The sequence below is a fragment of the Stenella coeruleoalba genome (genome assembly GCF_951394435.1).
Source record: "Stenella coeruleoalba genome assembly, chromosome: 12".
Taxonomy (NCBI): Eukaryota; Metazoa; Chordata; class Mammalia; order Artiodactyla; family Delphinidae; genus Stenella; species Stenella coeruleoalba.
This window is the reverse complement of record NC_137158.1, coordinates 41,281,509-41,298,992: the sequence shown is the minus strand read 5'-3', so window position 1 is coordinate 41,298,992 and position 17,484 is coordinate 41,281,509. Positions and strand designations below refer to the sequence as shown.

Here is a 17,484-nt window from a genome sequence, read left to right as displayed (position 1 = left end):
ATCTGCAACTTCATGAGATCCTGAGTAAGAAGCTCTCAGCTAAGTCACACTCAGATTCCCAATCTACTGAAATTGTGAAATACGAAATGTTTAAAGCCATTAAGTTTGGAGGTAATTTGTTCCACAATAGATAAGCAATGCAATCCCTGCATCACACCATACACAAAATTAATTTAATATGAAACACACCCCTAAAAGTAAAGTTAAAAGTATAAATCTTTTAGAGGAAACACAGGAAAATATCTTTGTGCTCAGGGAGTAGGCAAAGGTTTCTTAGATAGGACACAGAAAACAATAACTATGAAAGAAAAAAACTGATAAATTATACTTCATTGAAATTAAAAACTTCTGTTCATCAAAAGATTGCTAACACAATGTGTATATATGTATATAAAATTATATATATATGTATATAAAATTATATATGTATACATAAAATCATCACATTGCACACCTTAAATATCTTACAATTTTGTTTGTCAATTATACCTCAATAAAGTTGAAAAAAGATCATTAATAAAATGTATAGGCAAGCTGCTGACTGAAAGAAAATATTCACAATACATATATCATGAAGGACTTGATTCCATAATATATAAAGAACTCCTACAAATCAATAATAAAAAGGCAAACAGTCTAATTTTTTAAAGTGGGCAAAAGACTTGAACAGACACTTCAAAAAGGAAGATATAAAAATGGCCAGTAAGTACATGAAATGATGCTCAACATCACTAGTCATTAGGGGAATGCAAATTAAAACCATAATAAGATGCCATTATACACCGCTAGAATAACTAAAACTAAAAAGACTGACAACACTAAATGCTGTCAGTGATATGGAGCAATGGAGACTTTTATACCTTGCTGCTGGGAGTGTGAAATGGTGCAACCACCTAACATCAACCCTATGACCAGCAATTTCATTAAGAGGTATTTACACAGAGAAGTGAAAACATATGTCTACAAATATAACTGTTCAAGAATGTTCACAGCTGGCTTATTAACAACAGTCTAAATGTGGAAACAGTCTAAGTCAATAGGGAAAACGTATAAACAAACTGTGGAATATGTATACAATGGACAAGTATTCAATAATAAGAAGAGGAGCTTCCCTGGTGGCGCAGTGGTTGAGAGTCCACCTGCCGATGCAGGGGACACGGGTTTGTGCCCCAGTCCAGGAAGATCCCACATGCCACGGAGCGACTGGGCCCGTGAGCCATAGCCGCTGAGCCTGCGCGTCCGGAGCCTGTGCTCCGCAACGGGAGAGGCCACAACAGTGAGAGGCCCACGTACCGCAAAAAATAAATAAATAAATAAATAAGAAGAAGAAGAAGAAACAAACTACTGATACACACAACAACATGGATGAACCTCAAAGACATTATGCTGAGCAAAAGCCACTAGACTTGAGTGTGTACTGTACAATTCCATTCATATAAAATTCTTGAACAGGCATATCTAATCTAACATTTTAAAAACAGAATATCAGTTGCCAGGACGGGAAAGGCAGTTGACTGGATAGGGACACAAGGGAACTTTCCACAGCAACATAAGCGTGTGGTTAACACATGTATACTTCTGTCCGAATTCTATAGCTTAGATTTGTGCATTTTGATTTACATAAATTTTAAAGAAAAAGAACCATATAAAATAATAAGTTGTGGGTGGGAAGTGGAACAAGTTACAGATAATAGAGGGTGACAGAATGTTGGTAATTTTGGAGCTGGGTGATGGCTAGATGGGAGTTTATTATACCATTCTGTTTACTTTGTATTTGCTTGAAATTTCCATAACAAAGCTAAAAACAGAAAGCCAAAGACATAAACCATAAACCCAATGTTTAGCTGATTCATCTGAAATACAATTACTCTGTCAAATTGCTGTAAAAGTTTCTAATCACTCTCAATTTCTATACGCAATTTGTTGCCATCCAGTTACAAACCATCTATGCCTGGCACCAGCTGCCAGCCCACACTATTCAACAGCACTGTCCTAACCTGTTTTGCCTCATTTTTCTTCTTCACCAAATAATAACAGGAAGAGCAACAACATTTGCCCCTTAGAAGTTTTATGAGGATTAAATAATAAAGTATGTAGAGTGCTTTGACCAGTGCCTGGCATACAACTCTTCCAAAAGCATTAGCTATTAGTCTCATTAATACAACCTGCTACCATTTTTTTTTAAATTCCTAGGATCTATTTAGTTGCCAGTAACTAAAAAGGCAACTAAGAGATACAGAGTTTCCTCTCCTCAGAATGGGAGCCACTGAAGGGTTCTGAGCAGAAAAGCCCTATAATATGAATTGTGCTTTAGAAAGAACACTTGCATCTCAGCCAGTCCTCATGAATGTTCAGCTTATTAATGGGCTGAAATTTCTGTTTTAAATATAGTATGTATATTTCTACCTAGGGATATTTATCAGCACTTGTACAGAAAGCAGAAGGTTTTGTTTCAAAATGATACTTCTGTAGAGCTCTCCTCAGAGGACAACTGAATATATTTGCAAATACAGTATATTAGGTAATTTCATCTGCTGGTCTGGATCTAATCAAATGAAATTGTCACCAAAACTAATTTAGGGTCAACAGTGTTTCTACACTAATGATGACCTGAGGCAGACAAGCTATTAGGACCCTGTTATAACCGAGAAACTGTTAGGATAAGTACCTTCTTATACTCTTCTATCTAGTAGAGAAAACCCAAGTTCCACTGACTGTGCCTTATAAGACACTCTATAGCACAAGGAAGAGTATTGTGCAGGTTTCCAGCACATGCAATCTTGTTACCATAAAGTGTAATTTAAACACAGACCCTAATACCACTGTTACCCCAATTTAAAAAAGTATACTTTATTTTCCAACCACACAAATGACAAAGTACGTATTTCTATAAACACCATTCCCTAAATTTTAGGGAACTAGTAACCTAAACATAAAAACGAATCTGCTTACTCTACTAGCAACTATTTTCATGGCAATTTGAAGTAATAAAACAAAATAAAATGTGTTGGAAAAAAGTCAAGTGAAAAGCAAAATAATGTTACCCCAACAAAATCAACTGTCTTTAAACAGAATAAGTTTTTCTTTCCTTTCAAATAAAGAGAACCAAAAATGTCAGCAATAAAAGCGCACGTAATTAACATAAATCACAGCGATGCTATGCCATGGAATAAGAAAACAGACAAGTTACCGATTCACAGGTCAAAAACATTCTCCATACCCCTGCCTGTATTGTAACCAGTGAACTGTAGAACTCTTAAGACTTTCTGAAAGTTGCAAAGAATTCAGTAACTCGTATAAAACCTCATTAACAATTACTGAGATATCACAAACACCTGTTGCCAGTGTGTTCCGACCGTGGCTTTTAAGTGGAAATGTTTACGTGCAAAAGCCCTGGGTGCGATAACTGGGCGAAGCCCCCTCGGGCATATTCCCCGCCGCTGGGATTAGGGAACTGGGAAAATGGGGGGGCTGGGGGGGTAAATGCTGCCTCTGCCCCACACCTACTCGGCCGCCATCCTCCCGCCCGCGCTCCACTGCGCAGGGTACTCACAGCTCTAGTCTCGTACAGGACCAGTTTCTGAACCGAGCTGATAATGGGGGCGGCGGCCGCAGGCATGGCCCGAGCTAGTGGGGGCCCCCAAGGCAGGGCCCCAGGCCGCGGCCCAGGTTGTGGCAGCCTCTGTCCTCTACCCCAGGAGACACGAAGAGAAGACGTCTCAGACCCTTCACCCCAGCTTCAGCCGAGAAAAACACCGCCTGGTCGACAAATATATAGACGACCAGCTAACACGCTTAAGTGTTTCCGGATCCTACGCTCCACCTCCAGGCAAGCCCAGCCCCAGGCACGGAGGGGGCGGGGCTGGAGGGTGCACCATAGAGAGGTCGTGTAGAGGTTCCCAGAACCTGCGTACTGCCGAGGGAGGAAGCAAAGAGCGCCATCTTTGGTACTGGCAAGAGAAAAAATGGGCGGCGAAAGGAGCTGCTGGTTTAGTCAAATCTCTCGTTTATCTGGTCCTTCTCTTTAGAAAAGTAGATCTTTTGGGATTGCTTCTTTTGAAGGGGTTCTCCGAGTTGCAGATAGATCCATTTCCAAGTTGGTCTGTTTTTCCCCGCCTACTTCTGCGTTCTTGGAAACCTAACAATGTTCTTTCACTGAGTGTGTTTTCCCCGCCGCCCTCGCTCTCTTTGTTGTCTATTTTATCCTTAGGAGAGTCAACAAAACCCACATTATCCAGAGGGTGTGTGGTTCAAGCAATTTTTTTTGAATCATCTAAAGTTGGAAATTACCAACTTTGCCACATACTTGTGCACGAGGTTAACCATCTGTAAATTCTGAAAATGAGCTGCCGAGTGTAATGCAGTGCAGTGTAGCACTGGCTTTGTAGTTCTGCGTTAAAATAAGGTTTCTTAAAAAAATAAAAATAAAAAAATAATGTTTCTTCCTTTGGATGTGCGTGAACATAAATAGACAATGCATGTACCCTCTTTGATCATCACTTTCCATTTTTGTGAAAAGGAGTGTATTATAATTATGAATACAAAATTAGGTACAAAAGTGAATATTGAAAATGAGAAAATAAATCACAGCCCCACCTCCCGAGGCCCCGCCCCCCGAGAGGTTTTGCGCTCTTCTCAGCTCTGGGTTCTCTTGGCAACCGCTCAGCAGATCTCTTGGCAACCGCTCCACAGAGAATCCCGGGAGGCGGCTACGGCCTGCTGGTGGGGTCCGCTGGGGTCCGCTGCGGCCAGGTAAGTAGGAGTAGGAGTCCACCGCTCGGATGCATTTTGGTGTCGCACGAATGGAATTCCACCTCCTGCGCGGACCCCAGACCAGTTCCTTTTCTTGCAAAACTAAACTTCGGGATCTCCGGAAATTCCACTTTTTAAACCCACTTCCCTTTTCAAGTATCAATGTCTTCATTTCACAGATACTTACTGAGCAGCTACTGTGAGATGTAAGATGTACTCTAGTGACAGCTAACCCAGCCTAGGTAGAAGTGCTAGGTTTCCCAGGAGATGGGCCCCCTGTTAACCGCAGAACCCACTGCTAGAGGATTTTTCAACTGCTATAAGTGTAAGGAAACTTTAAAATTTAAAATCCATAATGTAGCATTAGGGATTATATTGTAAATTCAAAATTAAGAAATTCCAAATTTTTAAAATTAACATTTAATTATTTATTATTTTACATTTTCTTTCATAGTTTGGGACCCTTTTTATTAAGAACTAGAGGGGCTTCCCTGGTGGCGCAGTGGTTGAGAGTCCGCCTGCCGACGCAGGGGACGCGGTTTCGTGCCCCGGTCTGGGAAAATCCCACATGCTGCGGACCGGCTGGGCCCGTGAGCCATGGCCGCTGGGCCTGCGCGTCCGGAGCCTGTGCTCCGCAACAGGAGAGGCCACAACAGTGAGAGGCCCGCGTACCGCAAAAAAAAAGAATAAAAAAAAGAACTAGAAAGATGGCCATGTCAGTTCTGGCATTTTGCATTGACTTAGATCTTTTAACTGGGAAAAATATTTAGTTCTGTTCCACTTCATAATGGAAACCAACTCTTCTGAACGTGAGTTAAGTATTTGCACAATGTTTTTATTTAGGATAACAACTCGAAATAACTGTAGAACTCTGGTATTCCAATATTTAGTTTTCAATTATTATGTTATAGTATAATTAAGCACTTTCATTCGAACCTGGTCTTAGTTTTGTTCACCCAGAAGGAGATCCTGAGACAAAATTTGAGGACAAATCGTTTACATGGGCAATAATCTAGCGAACAACAGCAGGAAAGGGAAGGAAGCTAATGAAGGGAATATTATCAAGCAAATTTCTCTGTGGGCTGAATTCACTGGGGAATGCTTGGATGTCTGTCCCAGTTATTCCTTGTAAGGGGAAAGGGAGCTGGGGTATTTATTCACCAACTCCCATCAGTTATTGGTTGAGGGCTGCTATGGCAGAACATTAATTCCCTGTAACTTCTAGTCTGCCCTGTGCTCAGGCAGAATAAGTGCTGGCAGCTAGAAAGAGTCCTTAGACAAAGAGTCCTTAGACAAAGAATCACACATGCCAGCCCTTGGAAGTTGGGCTGGCCATCCCTGGAAAAGGCACATATCACGTGGATAGGGGCAGGGCACTAATAACATCTGCTACGTTCCTCTCTTTGTGCCACTCATAGTCACTCCCCTCCCCACACATTAAATTTCCAGCACCTTGTCACTGGTTCTTCAAGGCGGTGTGTGGTCCCAGTTTCTAAAAGAAAAGGAAGATAGATCCATTTATCAAAAATACAGATATCTCCCTGCCCCCAATTATGCAGCAGCAACTACCTCCACCTGCCAGTGCAATAACTCCTTATACAAGGGTGTGACTCATTGGGGATCACCATATATCATGTTTGTTACACCACTCTCATAGCCCCATTCACATGCTTCTTCCCCAGAGCTCTTTTTTCTCTTATCATCCAGTCTTGCTCCTTCCAGTCCCTGCACCAAGCCATTCAGCACCGTTCTCCAAATTGAGGACCTAGGAATACTGCTTAAAGCCCTACCCACCAGGAGGATTTCCCCTAATCACCATCTCTCAGGGCTGCACCTGAATGGGACTAAAGTCTGAAAGCATTCCGTTTACAGCTTGCACCAATATATCGTGATTCATCCATGATTTTTTTTTTCATTTTTTTATCAGCTGTTCCCAGGGAATTCCATATGAGGTATGAGCCAAGGGACATTGGTGAACCAGAGATAGGTAACATGGGGGTGTCTAGGCTGCTTGCTTATGAAATGTATTTGGCCTGATCCCAGTGCTCCATTTTTCTCATTCCGTGGATTACTGCTGTGCCTGCCCAACTTGAGGACTTGATTGTCTGACATACCCAGCTCACGATGGGCACTTGCGTGTGACGTCCCATGGCCAGGCATTCTAAGATTCCAAAAGGTATCCTACCCAGCACAGCTACCTCTAGCATCGTGGGATCTGGCCAGGTATATGGCCCATGAAGCAAGGCCTCGGCACCGTAGCCTGAAACTGCTGCAGAGCTCTCTCTTGCTCTCGGCCCTACTCAAAACTGACAGCTTTCCAAGTCACCCCTTAAATGGATCAGAGCAGTATTCCCAAATGTGCTACATGCTGTCTCCAAAAACTAAAGAGACTTACAAAATATTGCACCTCTTTTTTAGAGGTAGAAGGTGTAAGGTACGGTAACTTGTCCTTTACCTTGGAGAGAATGTCTCAGAATGTCCCAGACCACTGGCCTTTTAAAACTTAACCAATATAACAGGTTCTCAAATATTTGTAGGTTTATTTCCCATTTTCTGCTGCCCATACGTCTTATGAGGGCATCCAGAACACTTGCTACTTCCCACTCACCAGGTCTGCTATTGTCAATACTGTGGATCAACAAGACCCCTTTGTACTATATTTGTTACAAAGAGCAGGAGAGTCCCGGGGTAAGACTAAATGTCCATTGCTGACTGTTCTAAGTAAATACAGACTGCTTCTGATCCTCCTCCTTGACGTGTATTGAAAAAAAAATGCATTTTCCAGCTGAGTAGCTATATATCAAGTATAAGAAGCTGTGTCCATCTAGTAAAGTTCTCTGCACAGCAGTTGCAGTTGGGGCTGCCCCTACTTAACGTTTACAGTGGTCCAATATCATCTGTCATGATCTGGTTTTTGCAGAAACTCAGACTAGAGAATTAAAAAGGACAATGCATCTTTTAAATAGTTTTGGGATAGCACTCTTCCATTTCATTCAGGATGATTTACTATTGTTTATCTAGGGCAGAGGCTAAGGAGCAGGTGTGCAGTTTCATGAGCTTCCACTTGGCCTTTTCAACCACAGTGGCCCTTATTCCACAGTTAGGGAATCCCTGTGAAGGTTTTTCCAGCTGCAATCCCTGTTATGCACTCAAGGCCCAGGAAAATAACCACCGAGTGATCCTTCAGACTCTTTGGATGCACTGTAAGACAGACTTGAGCCAAGGTTCCATTTATCACTGGTTCTCCATTTGCCCTCGCTCTAATACGAGGCTATGATGGCATTTTGGATCTGCTGGTATTGATGTCAGCTGAGACCATGTGTCCTATAACTGTTCAAAGAGGAGAATATTCCTATTTCCACAGTGTCTATTTCTCTGGTTAATTGTTGTAGGTTCTCTTGGGGAAGGATTGGGGAATCCCTATTATAAATACTTGCTATGGAGTTGTAGGCTAGATCCTCGAGGACTCCTTGCTGTCCCTTCAGTCAATGGGCTCTGGAATCATGAAGAAGGAATCATGACTTCCACTGTGGCTGCTGACATCAGCCTTTGGTTCACTTACCCTTTTTCGTTTTTAGAAATGTAAGTTAATCAACACTTTCATTGGCTGCTCATCTGTCTCACCCCTAGGGAGCCCATGATTTATCACTATCACTGCAGATCTCTGTGGGTCTTGCTTGTGGCCATTCTGGGCTTGCTGCCCATTATAGTAATTATACCTACTTTGTTTCTCACAGTTAAGGGCTGCCACCTGGCCTCTGCTCTTCCAGACCCTGTCATCCCCACTGACACATGAGAACTCAGTATCATAGCGGCCTCTCTCTTACTTTACTTATTTTGTTATTTTATTTTATTTTTTTGCGGTACGCGGGCCTCTCACTGTTGTGGCCTCTCCCGTTGCGGAGCACAGGTTCCGGATGCGCAGGCTCAGCGGCCATGGCTCACGGGCCCAACCGCTCCGCGGCATGTGGGATCTTCCCGGACAAGGGCAGGAACCCGTGTCCCCTGCATCGGCAGGTGGACTCTCAACCACTGCGCCACCAGGGAAGCCCTCTCCCTTACTTTAAATCCTGGCCCAAAAACGGACAGCCATCACTGAGCTTCGTAATGATGCCAGTGCTCCCGTACTAGCTCATTCCTTAACATCTTCCTGAAAAGAGTGCCCTCTGTCCATCCCAAACAGCAGAGTAGGCTGATGGTTCTCTGGCCTAACATAATAAATCCACTTAACATGCCGCTTCTGTGAGTATTTAACACCTGCCTCTGTGACCTGTCAAGGCAGTTCTGGCATTTACATCCCATTGTTTTTTTCCAAGCTTCAAGTAACCTTACCAGCAGTGAATTAGGACTTGCTCCAGGTGTCCTAGCTAGGATGTTAAACTGAGTCACGGGAGACAGCCCACTATCAATAAACTCCTATCCAGTCTGCATTCCCCTCACCTGACATCCTCAAGATCTTTCCCAGGCGTGTTCTCCTGGTTCCTGTTGGTACACTCATAGCCAGGCCCTGGAGCTCTTTAGGTGCATAACACCTTTCTTCCTGTCCAGTGCCTCCCCAGTTGGGCTGGGCTGACACTTGACCCCAGTTACTGCTCTAGAAGCTATGAGGGGAAATAAGTTGTAAAAGTCGAGCATTGTCTTCTGAGGCATCTGCCTCAGGTGAGGCATGGAGAGGCTGCTCTCTTCCGTAAATGAGAAGGTTGCTTCTGTTAATACAGAGCATTTGGGAGTAATCTTGGGGTTCAAAACTCAAGGTACTTAGACATCCAACTAGATATCCCCATCCCAGGCCTTATGGCCCTGGCTTTAGTGTGCTTTACGGAGACTCCTTAATAAATGCATGATCACTCTAAGAGGTTTAGATGCATTTTCTCCTTTACAACTACATTTTATACTAGCATTACTTATTTTGATGGTATTTTTTAAAAACTTGAAATTTCAGCCCTTTAGTTCCTGAAGTTTTCATCTCAAATCTTTTTAATATACTAGTAATACTTCTTACTACATCTTATTTCATATTGTCATCTTAAAATAATATTGGTATATTAAGCCCATTTGAATATTCTTAACTTCCACAGAGAAATGTAATCATATTACATTTACCTGGAAGTATATAGCCCCCTCCAATCCATTTTTCATTGTTCTGTGAACAATGTCCCAGACCACTGGGACAAAGTTTTGTTTCATTTTTCAAGTCTATTCATTAAAGTATTTTCATAAGGTTTTGTAACTTTTCCATAAAGGGCTTGTATATCTTTTGTACTATTTAATCCTGTTTATTTTATATTTTTGCTGCTAAGTCATATTTATATTTGGTTACATGTTCTAGCTATTTTTGATATATAGAAATGCAACTGAATTTTGTATAATGGTTTTGAATTTAGCAAATTGGATTATTTTATTCTTAAAATTTATCTGTGACATATTTGGGTTTTCTATGTAGACAGTCATATCAACTGGGAATAATTACACTTTTCTTTCTTTTGTCTTAAAAAGAACATTTTAAATATTTAATCATTAAATATAAGGGTGTCTTTCATTCATACCCTTTATCAATAAAAGAAGTTCCCTTCTATTAGTTGCTAAGAGGTTTATCTTTTATTCAATATTAAAGGGTGTTGAATTATCTCATACTATTTCTACATCTATTAAGATAATCATATAGTTTTTCTCCTTAAATTTATTTTAATATGATAAATTAATTTTCTCATACTAACCATCCTTGAATTCCTGGGGAAGCCCAACTTCGCCATGATGTTATTATCTTCTTCATATATTGCTAGATTCAACTTGCTAATACTTTGATTAGGATTTTTAAAAATCTTGTTCATGAGGGGCTTCCCTGGTGGCGCATTGGTTGAGAGTCCACCTGCCGATGCAGGGGACACGGGTTCGTGCCCCAGTCCGGGAAGATCCCACATGCCGCAGAGCGGCTGGGCCCGTGAGCCATGGCCGCTGAGCCTGCGTGTCCGGAGCCTGTGCTCCACAACGGGAGAGGCCACCACAGTGAGAGGCCCACATATCGCAAAAAAAAAAAAAAAAAATCTTGTTCATGAATGAAGTTGGCATATAATTTTGCTTTTTTGGACTATTCTCTGGTATAGGTATGGAGGTTATATGAGAGCCATAAATTAAGTAAGAAGTCTCCACTTTATGCTTTTTCTGAAGGAGTGTTTATAAGATTGCAAGACTTGGAGCACTTCAATAAAACCATCTGGTTTCCTTGTGGGAAGATTTTTAGTTACCAATTCAGTTTCCTTAATGGTTATAGAACACTGAAGTTTTCTCTGTTTCTTAAGAAGCTGATTTTTCTAGTAATTTGTCAATTTTGCCTAAGTTTTCAAATTTATTTGGGATAACTTTATGATAGCCTCTTATTATCTATATATCTGCAGCATTTTCTCTGTGGTCCTTCCTCCTATGTCTAATATTGTTTGATCAAGTAGACAGTAAATCAGTAAGCATTATGGAAGATTTAACCAATAAAATTCACAAACTTGATGTAGACAATTTTTTTGAAAATTACCATGGGGTAGGCCATAAGGCAAGACTCAACAAATTTCAAAGAATTAATATAATATGGAGAACAGTCTCTGATTAATGAAAGAAATCAACAACAATGAAAACACAGGAAAATCTTAGTTTTGAGATGTGAGAAAACACACCTCTAAAAAACCAATGTTTAATATTATTTAATTGTGCCTTCTATCTTCTGTTCTTGATCAATCTTGACAGAGTTTTCTATTTGTAAATCTCTTCAAAATACTGCTCTTTAGCTTTGTTGCCCTTCTTTATATAATGTTTTTCTATTTTATTAATTTTTAATATCTATTTTTCTATTTTTCTTTTTCTAACTTCTTAAATTGTGAGCTTATATATTTTGGTATATATTATGTTCATTATTTTTCAGTTCTACGTATTTTCTCATTTCCATTAGGATTTCTAACTAGAGCCATTAGTAGGCCCTACACACATACCCATTGACAAATTTATATGTGTATACACATATAACATATTTAGTTTGATTTTTTAAAGCATTTGCTATTGGGTTTTTGTTTGGCTGGTTGTGTGTACATTAATTTGATCTTTAATAGAATACACACATCAAAACATACATGTGAATATATACATGTATGTATTTTTTCCTTAATTTAGTCTTTCAAAGATACTTTATTTTAGCTGTCTTATATAGCATATAGCTGGCTTTTGCTTTCTGTCTCAAACTATGAACCTATTATTGTTTTAATAGATTAGTTTAACTTATTTGCCATTATTGGCAAAATCCATCTCATAGTGGCATGGAATGGCTTCTGGGCTAAGTAAATTCACAGAATATTCTAGTTCTCCCAACCTGCCTGCCCGTTCCTCCTAAATTAGGCACTTTAACAATCTTACTCTTTCTTACTGTAGTATTTTGTATTATGACTTCTCAAGAGAAGACAGAAGAGCATCCTTTTGTGGATATATTTAATGAAGATGAAGCTGACAAAAACTTTATGTTGTCTAAACCTGTTTGCTTTGTTGTATTTGGGAAACCAGTAAGTTATCTCTTCTAACTTATTATTTAATATATTTTTTAATTTTTAAAGTCATAATCTCATGTTACCATATAAGATTGAAAACCACATCGTGTGCTAATTTTTTTTGGAGTGTTTGTTAGACTTTCACTGTATGACAAACTCTGAAATAGTATTGGTTGTAAATTATAACTTTCTCTCCTCTTGTATACTATTATTGAAAAGGAACCTAGATTGTATTTATCTTTGCTTTTATATTATGAATAAATTAACTCATCAAAGCACTGCACCATGACAATTGTTAGTAGTATGTGATCCAAGGTTATTTCACACTCAATTTTCATATAAAACTTTCTGTGAAATTTGTTGTGAGGCTCTCTGGATATGTGAAGACAGGACACTAAAGAGACAAATGGAGGATACTCTCATCAGTGTCTAAAGCTCCTGAGAGGGGATGTGCTTCATCTTTACCCACAGTGTGTTAGTGGACCTATGTATTATCTTTCTGCAAAACAGGAAGAAACCAAGAATGGCTGTCGTAAGATAGCTCGCCTTCCTAGGCAGTTCTAGTAAGGACCTCTAGATGAGAGCTTTTTTCAGCCTCTGAGCTTAGTTGGTAGTTACCATTAGAGGGCCTAAGGTGGTTAATATAAAGCCTCTCCGGAATAGCAGAGTCTAAGGGCTGACTTGATTTTCTAGAGACCCTGGGACAGGGTCAAGAAATGGTTCCAGTAACTTCTATTATGTTTCTAAAATCAATAGAATTTTAAAAGTCAACAGTGGAAGCAATCAGATGTAAGTGTTACTTCATTAAAGTGAACTTCTATCTTTAAACTATGATACTTTTCAAAGATGTCCATTAAGAAGGAATTTTTGCTCTTGAAAGTTACTAAATGGAAGTCTGTCAAGACATTCACAATTATAAACTTTAGGCAGGAAATAAAATGATGAATCTCAATATAATCAAAATGATTTGTACTCAAAATTACAAAATTTAACAATCGGAAGAGTGCAATACCTAGAATACCATTATGGTACAGCTTCCTGCTTTCAGGGCTGTTTTCTTAATTAAAAAAAAAAAAATCACTTCATAAAACGTGGCAAACGGGACAGTTAATAGAGAAAAATGAAGCTATAAATATCTAGGATCTATTCTTTATTTATTGTATGGAAAAAAATTTTACTTGATAATATTATGTAATTATAGTAACCATCAATAGAATCTTTAAAAATATCTGTTTTATTGGCAAATAGCTATTCTATTGGGTTTTAAATAATATCTTTCTTTTTAAGGGGGTTGGTAAGACAACATTAGCCCAACAGATAACACAGGCATGGAAGTGTATTCGCGTAGAAGGTAAATTTTATCTTTTTTCCCAAATATTTTATTATGAAAACTTTCAAATATGCATTAAAATGTAAAGCATTGTACAGTGAACACCCATATGCCCATCTACTTACTATCTATTAGTCTATTATTAATATTTGCTATATTTGCTTTATCACACATCACTATCAACACAGTGAACATTATCTTTAAAATAGCATCAAACATGTTTTGCCCTTCTGTTAGTCTTAGTTTTGGTCATAGAATTTAGGACGTTTATGAAACATCTTTGACTCCATTCTACTGCTTCCCATTCTCTAATTCTGTAATTTAGAACTATTGGGGATATGTGTGTTTGGGGTGTCTCCCTGTGAAATGTGAAAAGAGATGGAACTCTCACAGCTGCTCTTGGGGAGATTTTCTAGGACTTAATTATCTTTAATGATAAATTTTATTTTTTATTATTTATAATTTGCTTTGCATTCTTTGCAATATATATGACCGGGGTTGATGTCTTTGTATATAAATATTCTTTTAATCAATAAAACCATTTGTGCCTTAATAGAAAAATAAGCAAAAGAGTGAATCTGTAATTCATAAAAGTGGAAATAAAAATGGACAAATATAAGAAAAGAGTTTAACTTCACTGTTACTCAAAGAAATGCTAATTAAAATAATGCTGATCTATATTTGCCTAATAAATTGGCAGTGAATCTTTAAAGTTTCTACCATCATTGTTGGCAAGAATGTTATCAAATGAGCATTTCACATGCCATTAGTGATATTGTGATCTGGTACAACTTGGGGGAGAGGACAATTCTGCAACACGTAACACACACACACACACACACACACACACACACAAACTTTAAAATTTTCCCCTTTTTTATCAAAATAAAATTCACTTGTAGGAAATCTTAAAAAGTGCCAAACTTTCCATAGATTATTAGCAGCTAGGGACATAATCAGCTCCTGGGTCCTCCCCTAAGTTATACCCCTGTCATTTCTGTCCCAGGATATCTTCCATCATGGAATGAAATATCTCCTCTTAAAAAGGAACCAAGTTATTAGAATTTCAGCCTCAGGACCCCTTTTTGCTAGATAAATTTCAGTGTTCATCTATTTTTAACATTTCTTGATGCATATTTTCCTTTTATACAATCAATGTGCAAAATTAATGGGCTGTAGATGTAACTACATATGATTATAAAAGTATCTGGACTGGTAATACTACTGTATACTCTGTATGATACTTTGTAATTTCCAAATCACTGTCATATACAACCTCATTTCATCCTCATATTCCCTTGCATACTACACAGGGCACAAGCATGCAAGGTGCAAAGGTGTTTGGGAAGTTATCTTCCCCAAGATCCTTTAGCTAGTGAGTGTCAGAGACAAGTTTTCTGTGGAATACATTCTGCTACCTTATACTTTAGTTAGGCTTAAATGACATAATGTGTATAAATGTGCTTTGTAAACTCTAAAGTGACACAAATATTAATCTTTGTTACTAGTTAAAAAACACAAAAATATGTTTCTTAACTTGGAAATTCTAATAACAATTTGTGCTAATATTTTGAATTCATATTTTAGCTTTACCAATTTTGGAAGAACAGATTGCCAGTGACACTGAATCAGGAGCTATGGTAAACAAATCTAACTTTCAAAATTGTTACAATTTCCTTAAAAGCTGTGTGTCACAGGTACATTATACAATCATGTACAATATCTGTGTTTGTTCTTAGTTGCAGTCGATGCTGATCAGTGGCCAAAGCATTCCAGATGAACTTGTCACAAAGCTAATGTTGGAGAAGCTCAACTCCGCAGAAGTCTCTCACTTTGGTATGCTTATTTTTATACAGCAGTGGCTATCAATGCAGCCTTAAAACTCGTGGTTTATCTGAGGCACAAGTAATTCCTGAAATTGCATTTTTTTTTTTTTTTGCCCTGGCATAGGAAAGGAATCCCAGAGTCCGAATTCAGTTGAGCAACTCCAATAGTTTTATTTGCTTGTTCACTTGTTTTTATTCTTCAGAATCTACATTTGTTTTCAAATTTTAAGTTTATATGATTCAATCTTCAAAAAGAATACAGGAATACAAATAAAGGAATACAAATAAAGTGCAGTACAATGAAAAAAAAATATATATATGTATATCATCTATGTCTATAGGTAGATCTATATATAGATTATGTACAGAATGAACTATATCTATTCGTACATATATAGATATATATCCCGATATCATCTCCTTTATTTCATATAAATATGCTATCTATCCATTTATCTATCTACTGATCAGTAATAAAGAGGATGAACTTGGGAAAAACACCCAGAATGTGGGAAGTAAAATGAACAAAAAGGTAAAAAGGAAAATCACGGAATTCTGACATAGGTCAATAAATGACCTCAAAAAGTATAATGATTGAAACTGAAAATGCATATGTAAAGTTAGATAGGCAAATATCTTTTTGTTTATTCTTTACCTCACATTACCTCTTGAGAAAATTTAGAGTGACTTACATGGCAACAAAAAAATGGCATAAATTATAAGTATTGGCAAAAAGAGAAAGGAAAAAACATGAGAAAAATAAATCTACTCAGCTCTGCCATTCACAGTGTTCATAACCCTTTTAACTTCTTATTACAGAAAATTTCAAGCAAAAGTAAAGAATGATATAAAATCCCCCCATGTGTCAAAAGCCCAGCTTCAACAATGACAACTGTTGTTTCATCTTATTTCATCTATGCCTCTGCATACATTCCCCCCAACCTACTTTATTTTGAAGCTAATCCATATCATATCAGTTCATCTGTAAATGTTTTAGTCTGTATCTCAGAAAGATAAGGACTCTTTTAAAACTTATCACATTACTATTATCATACCTAAAAAATTAATAATAAATCATCTACTAATCAGTCTATTGTCAAATTTCACTATGTGCCTCATATTTTTTTTCTAGTTGGTGTTTTTTTGTTTGTTTGTTTGTTTGATTTTGGAAGCAGGATCCAACCAAACAGGTTTCACATATTGATACTTATCAGTATGTCACAAGTACCTTTTAATCTGTAAGTTGCCCCTACCTCTTTACATCATCTTGTGTTTTCTATGCTGAAAAAACTGGTTGTTTGTCTTTTAGAGTTTGCTACCTTCTGGAGTTTGCTGATTGCACCTCCTGCTGTCATTTAATGTATTCCTCTTTCCCCTAGACTTCCTGTGCACTGGTACTTATCCTGAGAGCTTGCAGAGGAGAGTGCTATAAATGATTTCTTTATTATAAATTTATTTATTTATTTTTGGCTGCATTAGGTCTTTGTTGCTGCGTGCGGGCTTTCTCTAGTTGCAGCGAGAGGGGGCTACTCTTCATTACGGTGCGTGGGCTTCTCGTTGCAGTGGCTTTTCTTGTTGCAGAGCACGGGTTCTAGGCACGTGGGCTTCAGTAGTTGTGGCTCGCGGGCTTAGTTGCTCCGTGGCATGTGGGATCTTCCCGGATCAGGGCTCGAACCCGTGTCCCCTGCGTTGGCAGGTGGATTCTTAACCACTGTACCACCAGGGAAGTCCCTATAAATGATTTCTTGAGTCTGAGTTCCACATTATCAGCATGCAAGTGCATGGCCACGGTCTAGTCATGCACAACTGGGCTCGTTTAAAGGCTACAGTGAAGGCAGGACCTTGAGCCCCTTCTGCCCAGCCTCCCCTTACCTGTCCTACAGCAGCCCCAAAGGAATTTCTTTGGAACCTAGCACTTTGCTAAACACAGTTTGAAACTCTCTGCTAAGCAAGGATTCTTTCTGGTGTTTGGTCTTACCCAGTAGCCTGGTAGATGGTAGAAGCAATATTGGAAGTGAAGGGCTTTCAAAATAGAGATATTAACTTGGGTCAG

At 38.6% G+C, this 17,484-nt stretch overlaps 2 protein-coding genes across 4 annotated transcripts in view; one reads left to right on the top strand and one right to left on the bottom strand.

Moving 5' to 3' along the window:
* The window catches only part of FIG4 (FIG4 phosphoinositide 5-phosphatase), a 132,277-nt gene extending 128,474 nt beyond the window's left edge, over positions 1-3,803 (bottom strand). For all 3 annotated transcript variants that reach the window (XM_079938629.1, XM_079938631.1, XM_079938630.1), the window contains exon 1: positions 3,554-3,803. In XM_079938629.1, coding sequence (XP_079794755.1) covers positions 3,554-3,619 — 66 coding nt within the window. In that variant the 5' untranslated portion in view covers positions 3,620-3,803. The remainder of the gene's footprint in view (positions 1-3,553) is intronic.
* Positions 3,804-4,693: 890 nt separating this feature from the next.
* Positions 4,694-17,484, top strand: part of AK9 (adenylate kinase 9) — a gene marked incomplete at its 3' end in the record, with an annotated part of 120,560 nt that continues 107,769 nt past the window's right edge. Inside the window, exons 1-5 of the mRNA XM_079939416.1 lie at positions 4,694-4,752; positions 12,163-12,290; positions 13,563-13,626; positions 15,193-15,245; positions 15,345-15,441. Of these exons, the coding sequence (XP_079795542.1) occupies positions 12,174-12,290; positions 13,563-13,626; positions 15,193-15,245; positions 15,345-15,441 (331 nt within the window). The 5' untranslated portion in view covers positions 4,694-4,752; positions 12,163-12,173. The remainder of the gene's footprint in view (positions 4,753-12,162; positions 12,291-13,562; positions 13,627-15,192; positions 15,246-15,344; positions 15,442-17,484) is intronic.